The following is a 12,511-nucleotide window of genomic DNA, read 5'->3' as shown; positions in this document are numbered from 1 at the left end:
GACCCATTAAAGTTGCTTCTAGGCTGAATACTGGTGAAGAAAAACATCCACGTCGCTAACAGCAACAGATGTAGCAATCCAACACTCTCTTTTTTCTGTTACACAAAATCATATCTTTTAAATCATCAGGGTGTCTCTTCCAGACCTACAACAGCAGCCCAGTATAGAGAGCACAGCATGTGTTACAAGCACAAGGCAAACTCCCCCCACTAGCCCCGCCTCCATTACACAGCCAACCAATCAGGACTCACCGGTACAGGGCGACATCATGCTGCTCCGCTGCGGGGAATCCCAGCATGCCGCAGGCCACGCGGCTGCTGCTGAGGTCCCAGCCCCGGTCACACACGTGACGCCACCTCCCAGCGTGCTTCACTTCCACCACGCCCTCCGTCACCAAGCCATTGCTCCTAGTGGCCGTCAGGACGGGTTTCAGCCTCACCTCCTCGAGACTCACCTTATTCTGCCCCTGAGGGTGAAAAGACTCAGCTCCGTTATTCACCGTAATGTTCTCACAACATTGCTGCAATGACACACGATAACCCCAGTGCAACATTGCAGTAACAAATTGCCCCTTATAGGGACCATGCTGACTGTACACTAGATTCTCACACAGATGTGCCTATAAGGTTTGCTTTTTCATGTACATACAATTAACAGTATTTACAACACTGACCTCACTTTCTCTAAATTTAAATCTCTCACATCGCAACTTCTTCAGCCACCAAAAAATGACATTTCAAGCATCTATTCTACATCAAAAGCGGGAAGGGCTAAATATAAAGGAAGAGAGAATATGGAGAGAAATAATGCAAATGCCATTAAACCTCTCCCTCTTCAACATAATTTGAGACACTTTAAGAAGTGACACGCAAGGGATTAAGCCTGCCAAAGGGCTAGTGATTCCATATTCTATGAATGGACAAATCAACAGGTGTGTATGATTTGATAACTTCTTTAATAATGTTTGATAATTACTCCCTGTAAGCAACAAAAAAGCAATGAGACTTCCCCTCCGGGACCCCTCTGTCATGAAATAAAGTGACATCATTACCAAAAACGGCAGAGAGATGTCTTCAGTTACTCACTGAGTTATACTCATTATTGTACTCCTCTTCCTGTCTGGCATATTGGCTGTACTGGTCCTCGTAACCCTGTCATGGTGGAAAGTGTGAGAAAAATTATGGCAAATCCAGGAGTCTGTGTATGGAAGAGCTTAGCTATCACTGCACAAAGGATCTCTAATCGCTCACCGTGTTGCTCTCCGGCCTCTCTTGGTATCCATATCCTGGAGAGTTGTCCTGTCCCTAGTGTGAAAGGAAGTTCTAAAGTCACTGCTGTGTAAGTAAGAGGGATCATTTGCGTGTGCATGTGTGCGTGTGTGTTTGTGTGTGTGTGTATGCGGGCACGTGTGTGTGTGTGTGTTATGCCCAACACCATCTGTTTCCAGCCATTAATACAATAAAAGACAGCTTTTTGATGGACTGCTGAAACTACAAGGAAAAGGGACATTAGACCCTGTCACACAAATAGAAAAGTCTCTTTTCTTTTTTGATTCGCTGAAGGACACAGAAAATAGAGGCATCAGTGAGGGTGCAAGATCTCTACCAGCAAGACCCATACAAGCTGCCTGTAGGTTGAATGTTGGGGACGAAAAACATCCACATCGCTAACAGCAACAGGAGCAGTGATCCAAAGCTCTAGTTTCTGTTACACAAATTCATAGCTTTTAAAATATCAGCGTTCCTTTCCCAGATCTATCACTGCATCTATCACAATAATCAATTAGTATTGTGTAATAATAATAATAATAACAATAATGATAATTCATCATGATAATTGGCACCCCCTACAGGGGAACACGGCCCCTGCAATTTCGCACCTGATAGTACTGGCTCTGCGGCCTCTCCAGCTCCGGCCGGACTTCGTGGGTCTGCCGGTACGAGCCGCCGTTCCCCAGCCTGGCAGGGATCTCGTGTCCGCGCGGCGGCCGGTGCTCATAACCCCGCGACAGGGCGTTATCGTAGCCCCCCCGCAGCTGGATGTCGTGGCCCCGGCGCTCCAGGGGGCCCTGGTTGTTCGTCCCCTGCCGCGGCGAGCCCTGGCTCCGATGCAGGGCGATCTCGTGGCCCCTCCTCCGGGGCCGGTCGGGCAGCGGGGCCGGGGGGGCGGCAGGTGGCGGCTGCTCCGTGCGCCGCGGGGAGTTGGAGCGTCGCTCGCGGCTGCAGATGATGCCCAGGTCCTCGGCGTGCGTGCAGTCATTGACCCCCCAGCCGTTGGAGCGGCACTCGCCCAGCGACCGCTCAGTGCCGACACAGCGCACGTTGTCCAGCCAGATTATGCCTGCAGGGGGAGGGGGGGGTGGCGGTAAGAAAGTAGTGATCTAACCGAAAAGTCACCGGTGTAATTGCCAGGTTAGCTCCTGCAGTACTCTTGAGCATAGCACTCGATCTGAATTTCTTCAGCAAAAAAATCAGATGTATGAATGGAAGTGATAGGTAATAATCGTTATATTATTGTCATTTAGCAGACTCTCTTATCCAGAGCGGCTTTTTTATCCATTTATACAGCTGGATATTTACTGAGGCAACTGACGGTTAAGTACCTTGCCCAAGGTTACAGCAGCAGTGCCCCAGCATGGAACTGAATTAGCGGCCTTCTGGTTACCAGCCCTGCTCCTTACCGCTACGCCACACTGCTGCTTTGTAATTATTTTTATTATGAGATTGTGTTATGTCAATTGTACATGAATGCCAGCGAAAGCCATGGCCAGCTACCCGTCCAGTCTCCGGTATAACAAAGTGCACAGGAGTACAGCTGCCACTGAAGTCTTAAAGCAGGCTTCCATAAAACAACTAAGGATTAAGAGTGGAAAAACCCAGTCACTCAAAAGGAGTAAATTGCAGAGAGCTATTATAGGATTCCTAAAGTGCTTTCATTAAAGCTGCCTGGCTAGATGATGCATCTTGCATTGGGGCTAACTGGAAAGTTTGTTTAATTCTAATGACAGTGTTGTACTGCCAGAGTTTGTGCGCTCTCTTGACTCGGTTTATAGGACACTTTATGGCCTCTCTCGGCTAAATTTAGATTAAAGGGCAAAGCCAGGGACAGCAAGGCAATCTTGACTAAGGCCAGAGGCTTTATGAAAAGTTTCTAATTTGCATTGAACAACACATAGCGTGCATTAAAATGACTTATTCTGAATGGCATATAATGAGAAGAGGATGTAGCTATCATTTAAAGTGAACCACACTCATTAGACTCAGGTTTGCTGCAAACATAATGGTTTGGTGGAAGCTGACAGCACGATCCCAGTGTAATTAAGCGGTGACAACTCAGAATAGAACAGACATTCGAATGCTTCTATCACAGTGCCGGCACTTGCCTTGTCCTTCCCCGAACTTGGCGCTGTGCGCCCAGGTGAGACCTCGCTCGAAGCCCACCTCTCGGCACACGACGGTGGCCAGGTTCAGGTCCACATCGTCGTCGCACACGGTGCCCCAGGCGTTGTTGTAGAACACCTCCACGCGGCCCTCGTTCTCGCGCTGCCGGTTGCCCGCGAGGCGTACCCGAAAGGACCCGGGCGCGGAGGGGAGCGCGTGCGCCACGAGGAAAAGCACGGGGCTCAGTAAGAGGCCCAGCATCGTTTATGTCGACGTAGAGGCGTCTGCTGGGGAGAGAAAAAACGAATTAACTGTCAAGGAAGACCAAGCATTGCTAAGCATCCATAAATCACCGGTGCTCCAAATGTCATAGTGGTTATCCTGCTTCCAATCTAAGCAAATCTCAAGGATGTCACAAATAGACGGCATGTCTTTTTGTTGTTGTTCTTACAATAAATAGGTGTTACGATCCAAATAAGAGCGCAAGCAAACATAAATATGGTAGGCTAATCGAGTATCTCGACCCTATAAATTCGGATTTAATATTGTTATATTACGCATATACTGTAGTAAAGCTACTTATAAATGCTTGTATGCGATTGTTGTGGAGATTACATGCGCTTTAGATCTATAGATAAATAGTTAAACTGAATAACTATTTCATGATTAAAATAGGTAATACTGTGTCGTTACTAATAATCATTTCGTTTTCCTGTTGATGTAAAAAGACAATCCAACCCCCGATGTAGTTACCCTGGTTTACAAAATATGCATTGCCTCACCTGGGTTGGAATTCCGAAAAAGTACACAGTGCTGAGTTTTGTCTCCCTAGCGCCTACTATCGCGCAGGAACGTTCTTTGCACGTCCTCTCGTACATGGTTAAAAAAACTTGCCTGCACTGATGGACTTCAAATGCTCTACTCTAACCAAAGCAGTAAGCTGTCCAATATTTTTTCTCTGCTCTGTGATTTATTTTGGCTAACACTCTGATATAGCCGATCTACTCAGGCATCTAGTCAATGCAGTATCTCACAGACACTTTAAATCTATTTAAAAGCTGTTTTTGTTTTGTTTTTAGTTTAGCCTCTGGTATATGCTCCAGTGATATATATCTGTACATACAGGGTCATAAATCAGGGTATGTTAACTAAATACATAAAAATATAATGCTAAAAATTCTTTATGCCAAAGGGAGTGCCACTCAAGTTTCTAACAAATATGTACTTTACATTTTTCTGCCTGGAGTCAGACATTCAACATTCCAGCAGCTAGAAAGGAAACAGCCACAAATCTATGAAAAAACAAATACATTCCAAAACCAGACATATAATTAGTAAATGCAAATAACTCAGTTCCTTTCACACCATTCCAAGATAACCTAAGTGAATCCTAGCATCACTGGTAGCGGGAAAACATTGCCAAAGAGTAATGACAACACACTAACAAACATCAAACCTGAAAAGGAAAAACCAAAGACTAAATGTAGCGAGGCTTGGTCTACCTGCCAAAGCTGTGAGCAAACATTCATGTGCCCCTGTCAGCTATGTACAAGGCACTAAAAAATCAGACAAAACAATGAAAGAAAGACGCTGGGATAAATCAATAAAAAGAATTGCATTATGAATATGTGCAAAAAGCACATGCAGTGGCAGCTTAATTGCAACTGACACATGTGATACGATAAATTAAAGCAATGAACAGAGGATAAAGAGGTTAGTCAGACAATGGCTCAGTGCAGATTGTAGAGGAGGCGCGGGGCTCAGAGGTGAAGTGTGACTCACCTGAGAGTTGCTTGTGTCCAGAGCCACTCTCACCCTGGGCTGAGAGAAAGTGAATGAGTGAAGGAGGGTGCTAAACTCGAGGTATTGGGTTTTGCCTCCTCTCTTCCATCCCTCCCTTCAGTTTCTTTTCTCCATCCCTCCTCGCCCCTCCCTCTCTCCCTCTCTCTCTCCCTCTCTCTCTCTCTCTCCCTCCTTCTATCTACAATCATTTTCATCCACTGTCGTTTTAAAGATTTTTTTGTCTTTTTTCTCTTTTCATTGTTCTATAGCAAAATGACTGATGACATTTGATCCACAGGTAATTCTGTGTTTTGTGTTTTCACTTAAGTTTCCCTGAGTCTTGTCTAAATATTGTATTTGAATGATATATATATAAATCATACGTGGTGCAACTTTAAAGTACTTTAAAACCGTTAGAGGCCTGGGCACAAAGAACTGACCACAAGAAACACTTTTAATCTAAAGTAAAACAAAGGACATCCCACAAAGAGAAAAGACTAATTTCACATCAGTTTCATCTCTTGACAGGAATTCAGTGATAAAATCAAGAGTGTGTAAGATCGTTTTTGTTTATAGAAACACTCTGTGTAGTTACTCCAGAATTCTCAGTTCTGCTCTGCATGAGGCTCAACAGTTAAGCTGCCCAGCGAAGGCGACAGGCCACTTCCTGTTGTCTACAACCCAGTGACACTGGCTCCAGCTCGCAAGCTCCCTGTGATTGGCTCGATGGTTGTGTGTCGGGCATTGCACAGGAGTTGATCGAGCACTTCTGATTGACAAAAGAATGTTCTAGAAACCCTGCTCAGCCTAGCACGATCTCTCCCGGACTTTCAGCAGTTGTGTCTTTAAAACACCAGGGCAGCCTGTGTCAGGCTGTATCACCATGCTTCAGCCTGGCGCCCCTAATTCACACATCAGCCTCACAAAAATATAACATTACATGTCATTTAGCTGATACACTTATCCAGAGCATCTTAAACAGGTTACAGTTTTATTCATTTATACAGCTGGATATTCACTGAGATAAGTGTGGGGTAAGTACCTTGCCCAAGGGTACAGCAGCAGCCCCAGTGGGGAATCAAACCAGCAACCTTTTGGTTAGAAGTCCTGCTCTTTACCACTATACTACACTGCTGCCTTAAGTGACATTGTAATTTAGCAGACGCTCTTACCCAAAGCGACTTACATAGGTTACAAGTTTATCTATTTATACAGCTGGATATTTACTGAGGCAGTTGTGGGTTAAGCACCTTGCCGAAGGGTACAGTAGCAGTGCCTCAGCAGGGAACCAAACCAGCAACCTTCCGGTTACAAGCCCTGCTCCTTACTGCTATGCCGCACTGCTGCCTACTTGAAATCTTCAGCATCCCCATCCCTCTCCGCTTCCTGCCCGTTCTTCATTTTGACCTCTGCCTGTAAACGGTCCGTCGGTCCATTTCTGCCGAGGAGTTGGGCCGGCGGAACTCCCTGGCAGGTCCGCAATCGGGAACAGCACGGCGCATTACACACGGAGCGTCCAAAACAAGCAGCCGGGACCACACAGTGGGCACCTCCTTGTCTGGGGCTCCCTAAAAGCCACAGGCTTGTGCAATAACTGCAATAAGCTGGTCTCTCGCCCAAATCGGAGGGGTCTTCTCAATGCTCCTTTTCCACTTGCTGCGTCCGCCTTGGGCTTCCTCAACTAGCAAACTTGGAAGGGGTATCCTTTGCACAAATCCTTGTCACCTGATAACCTGAACCAGGAAGGACAAAAGACAAGCTTACCTGCTCAGGTTGAGTATCCTACATAACCTGCTACTGTCACATATTTTCTGTACAGTATCCTAAGTTGTGCAAAAGCTTCATTTGGCTTTCGGTTATTAATAGCGGTGTGTTTTTTTTTCTCCTCAGAGGATAGATGGCACTGAACTGGGTTCTGTTGTGTTCTGCGCATCCCTCCAGTGCTGGTGCGGGTTTGTTCTGTGGGTCCAGCTACATCTGGTTTTCTGGCTTGCAAGGATAGTTTCTGACTTACCCAGAGCATGTCCGTGAAGTCATACCATGTGTTTGTCTATAAAATGTGTTTGGTTTCGCTCAAACTGTGTAAAGAGAAACAACTTTCGGCAGCAAAAACAAACCCATTGATAGTTACAATTATCAAGCATTGTTTATGATAGTATTGTATAATGTTATCCTTTGGCAGTTCTCAAGGATATTACCACATGTGCAACTGGGCAACTTGGACTGGGAAAGGAAAATCAGCAAAGCTTTCAAGCTGGCCAGACCAATATAATTATTATTTCAGGCTTTTTTTGGAAGGTTTGTTTTCCCTCAATCTAAAGCTAGCAATTTAGTTGTTTGTGTGCCCGAGGTTTCCCTCCCCTCTTGGTTAACCAAGACAGAAAGAACAGGTCCCTATCAGAAGGATCTACTCAAGGAGAAATCCTTTAGGGTGATCAGGGCACATGCAAAAAAAACCCACAGCCAAGTCACCCTGTCTGCCCAGGACACCCAGCACCACTGGCCATGCTCGTCTTCACTGCAAACACTGTGGTCAATATTTGCACCAAAGACGAAAGCACGTCTTGCAAACAGGGGTGAAAAACATTTTACAAAAAGTTGTGCTGGACATCAGTGCAACAGGAAGGAGGACAGACACTCCTCTGGATGCAGCTGAGTGTAGCGGTCAAAACCGGGGCTTGTTGCCCGCACGTTAGCAGTTTGATTAAAAAAAAAATGTGGCACTGCTGTTGTAGCCTTGAGCAAGGTACTTAATTCAAATTGCTCCAGTAAATATCCAGCTGTATAAATGGATGATGCGGATCCTGCATAATCTGCACATATTGCACATAACATAGGCACATAAATAATGTAAGTTAATAAAAGTGTACGTTGAAACTGAATAGAAGCAACCAGTGAATGACGAGCGGTATGTGTTCAAACCAGCGGCGGCTATGCGATGTTTTAGACTCTGCGTCACATTGCGCGTACATGCTACACGCAAAGTTCAAACGCGTGTGCGACGTGCACATGATGGTAAACCCCCCCTAACCCCCTCGCGTGGTGGAGCGCAAGCGTGACCGTGCGGGTCAGGCCATGTGAGCGGTTACACAAGGCTGCAACTTTAAGGAGAGGTGCCTCTGCCTCTGTAATTACACCCCGGGAGCCCTGGCGCTCTCTCTCTGTCTCTCTCTCTCTCCCTCCCTCCCTCCCTCTCTCTCTCTCTCTCGCTCTCTCTCTCTCCACCCGCGGTTTGCAGTGGTTGGAGATAAATACGTGCTCTTCAACAATAAACAGCTGCCTTTGCGAATCATGGCACCTCCTTGGTATTTTTTTTCTTTTTCGCTGTTTCGGCTTTCTCCCATGAATGGAGAGCGAGGAGGAGCCAGTTATTTACCCTCTTCTGAAGACCCACTTGTGGAGGCTTTGTGAAGACTGGCTGTGATTTTTTCTTTGTACATATTGAGAGAAAAAACAATATGTGTGGGGTTTTTAATTGCTCATTTTGCAAGGTAATGACATTTAGAAAAAAAATAACCACATGTGAAGTGGTCTTAACACACAGGCCATAGGAGGTGGTATCTCTCTTCCTGATGAGCATGACGTCACCACTGTAGGACACTGAGCAGGGGTGCATGGGTGGGTTTCTGTAAACCCCCCCCCGTAGTGAGGATGACATCACTCCCTTGTTAACAGGTTGCTTCTTAATGTTCACTGAGTGTTAGAAATCCTTGAAAACTTCACAATGAAATGTCATGTGGTTGCATTTACCGCTATCCTTGTAGGCCAGTTACGGTTGAGTTCTGTTGTTTACTTGACAGGCTTCTGAGAGATTTCTCTGCCGGACTCCAAGACGCATCTGAATTAAATTTAATATTCTTCCTGTTAAAAGTGTTGGATAAAATAGCCTGCCCCGCACACATGAATCAAGTGAAAATATGTATTTAAGTATTTGATGTACTTTTCCTGTGAAGAAGAAAATATTTTCAAACTGGCAGCCAGACATGGGTCAAATGCAAATACATGTGGCCATTTAAGCACTATGCTTCCATATTTAGACTTCCTGAGCAGCATTCTGTCATTACTGAAGCAGTCATCCCCCCCATTCCATACCATCTCACCGACCCCAAATGACCTCATCATAAATATGAATAACCATTCATACATGTGTAAAATGCTCCAATTGCAAAAACAATTAAAATACACATTGTTCAATGTGTGCAGATGCAAATACTGCACTTCCATAAAATATCACAGTGAAAATAAAATATAATGCATATGCATTTACTTCAGACATCGACAAATTCAAAACATTTGCATTTGACCTCCACACACCTGCTCCTCATATCAGTGTGTCATGAGTAGATTCCAGTTTGAAATTGGGAACCGCCAGAGCTCTGGGACCTCACCGGAGACCCACTCCCCCTCCAGGCCGGCACAGCTATGGGATCAGCACAAATTTCCAAACAATACCCAGAGGCCACACATTATGGAACCTGATATTATGAACCCATAATGCCAGCTGTTAATAATGCAAAACTCTTGTTTACTCAAAAAGCTTCAGCCTCCGAGGAGTTGTTATTCGCGTACTTGTGATTATAACGTTGTGGTAAAGAAGCACGACAGAAAGGAGCCAATACCGCAGCATGACATATTTCTCCATTGCAGGTTTGCTGCACTGAATTCTGCCAAAGCCTTGGAAGAACATGTTCCAAACTCCTGTCGTGCTACTGACAGATTGTGAGCAACTTCGACTCTGAGGAAACTAAACTTCTGATTTTTTAAAGAAAAAAGGAAGACAACTCAGAGCACTGACAGTTCAGTGGAAACTACGCCCCCTAGTGGTTGGTACAGACTCATCTGGCCACCTTCAGCTACCACAACACACTGAGACCTTACATCATTTGCTTTGTTAATCCTGAGGGGCTTTAAGTGCCCTATAAAAGACAGCTTATTTGAAAAGCAGTGATTGTTTTACAGAGGTGCATAAGCACGTTGTTGATGAGATCTGTATTCTTCCCTTTTAAACTGCTTTCTAGCCCTGAGAATACCACCCACATTGAACAATGCCGCAGTGGCAGGGAGATAAATGAAAGAACAGAAGCAGACAAGGAGAGGAGATTAAAATGAGTTTAATGTACTTTCCACTGTGCTCTTGGGCAGCAACTCCGCACAAGACCACAAAATAAAACAAAAGACAGGTTAAAAGATACTGAAGAAAACATTCGCATGATTTCTTTGGTAAACATTTTCTCTTAATAGTCAACTTAACAAAAAACCTTTTGGAGGGGAAAAAAAAAAAAAAAAAAAAAAAACACGGTGTTTGAAACAGCAATTCAAGAAAGGGTGGGGATTATAGAGCTACAAATTAAATCACTGCAAAACCACAAAATATAACTGGTGTTACTAAAAAAAAAAAAAAAAAACAGCAGTGAAATGTGACTGAATGTCAGGCACTTTTTTGCATTTCCATTGCTGTCTCACAGTGTGTCCAGCAGAGTACAGCTCTTGGAATAGAAAAAAAAGGAATCAGCGATTTTCTGACTTTCACATCCGGAATTTTTTCCCCCACATCTATGGTAGTTCCTGAGTGGGAGGGGAAGGGGACAGGCACTTTGATGGCCCCTCCCCAAATGTAGAAGGGGCTAAGATGAAGACCACTCGGATGTGTTACCAACTCAAGACAACAATTTTTCCCTAAAATAAAAATCTATTCCTTTTCCTCCAACAGTAGTTTCTTGTGTTATGAACACTATGCATATATTTATGGTACCCTGTATTGACTTTGTTAATAAGTATAAAAGAAATTAAGAGCGGTTAAGAGCAGTTCACTCTCGGATGTCACCAGAAAATGGATGTCAGCATTGCGCCTCAGAGCCTCCCCATCCTCACTGTTCAACCTGCTCCCTCAGAACACTTCTACATCCCCAGGTTTTTTTATTCTCTTCCCCACAATGCTGTAGTCACAGACATGGCAATAACAGTCATGCCCATTGGGTACAATACTAAGGCAGCTGTTCTGAGTTCTGTGCCCATCCAGGTTGCCATGGCATTCAACAGGCCAACGGACTAAGTGGCTTCCTCACATCGAGAGAAAAGGGGAATTTTATTTTAAAAAAAAGCACAGCTGCTGAAGAGCAACAGGGAATTTGCTCCAGTCATCTCCCTTTAGGAGCAGGCAGTGTTCACATCCACTTTCCACGATTGCTGGCTCAATTATTGTTCAGTTCCCTACTCTAACACGCAAACCTCCCGACAACCTGAAATTAAAATGGGCCGGTTCTTCATAAAGATCAGTAATTAAGGTCTATTAGTGTTTATAATTAACTCCAGCGTGAGGAGAAAACAGCCAAAATGAGAACAACCTGTGAGGGTCTTTTCATAGCCACTCGATGAAGAGAAACTAAATAAATAAATAAGGTACAGTTTTTCGGTTAGCTTGTGGCTCCAGAGAGGAGTGTTGATGAATGAGCAAAGGAATTTTAGCACCTCTTAAAAAACAGCTTTTGGTTGGGCGAACTCTACAGCTTCCATTTAGCATTCTTTCTTCTACTACTGACACTAGATTTTTTCCTGCCAATGAGGAGTCGTCACCAACAGCTGTGAATGATTTCTCCTCTCCTTGTTCAGCAAACACAAAATCAAGTGGTGACCAAACAGGAGCTGCTGCAATCCCTGTCATCGAGGAGAACTTTGTGCAACGTCTCGAGTAATTCAGAGTGATGCTGGCACATTTTCAGGTTGTCTCACAGGCTGACTCCATGCTCTCATTTCAGCGGGATCAAACATGGCTTCACGCCCCTTTTCTCCCTAACACAGCAGTAACGCTACAGTACTCAAGCTGGCATCCACTGCTGCTCAGAGGAATGTACAGGATACTGCCGTTAATTATGTTTAGTTGAAGATGTGTGCAGGTATACAGGAAGCTGGCCTGGCTGAAGGTGCACGCAGGTGAACTGTAGAAGGACGCGACATAAAAACAATGCTGCACACACGAAGCATGGGTTCAGAGAGCAGTGCCCATCCTCCAATCAGCACCCACTTCACTGTGGCCCACTGTGGAACTTGCAGTGCAGAAAATAGCCATTGGCTGTGTGAGAGTATATCGGAGGATCGCATCTGCCTCGCTTCACAGCTCCTGCGTGATTGCTGAGGTCGTCGCAGTGAGGCCAGCATACTGTGAAACTGCCAGCTCCAAACAGGCTTGCATAAAAAGGGAAAAAAAAACAGAGTAAGAAGAATCGTACCATCGAGCACTGTGATTTTCTCACACGCTAGACTGCTAAACTTTGCTGACTCATCCCAGAGTGCATAGGGAATAAGTAGGTCCTCTTAGAAGAACTGGCCACGGTGCAGACTGGGTGGGAAAG

At 45.0% G+C, this 12,511-nt stretch overlaps 1 protein-coding gene across 1 annotated transcript in view; it reads right to left on the bottom strand.

Annotated features, from left to right (window-relative positions):
* Positions 1 to 8,320, bottom strand: part of LOC118782402 (lysyl oxidase homolog 4-like) — a gene marked incomplete at its 5' end in the record, with an annotated part of 37,123 nt that extends 28,803 nt beyond the window's left edge. Inside the window, 4 exons of the mRNA XM_036535748.1 lie at positions 252 to 571; positions 1,922 to 2,340; positions 3,383 to 3,574; positions 8,302 to 8,320. Of these exons, the coding sequence (XP_036391641.1) occupies positions 252 to 571; positions 1,922 to 2,340; positions 3,383 to 3,574; positions 8,302 to 8,320 (950 nt within the window). The remainder of the gene's footprint in view (positions 1 to 251; positions 572 to 1,921; positions 2,341 to 3,382; positions 3,575 to 8,301) is intronic.
* Positions 8,321 to 12,511: the final 4,191 nt, after the last annotated feature.

This window comes from Megalops cyprinoides, chromosome 1 (assembly GCF_013368585.1).
Source record: "Megalops cyprinoides isolate fMegCyp1 chromosome 1, fMegCyp1.pri, whole genome shotgun sequence".
In the NCBI taxonomy this organism is placed as follows: domain Eukaryota; kingdom Metazoa; phylum Chordata; class Actinopteri; order Elopiformes; family Megalopidae; genus Megalops; species Megalops cyprinoides.
Note: the sequence above shows the minus strand (reverse complement) of the source record. Positions and strands in the feature narration are given on the sequence as shown.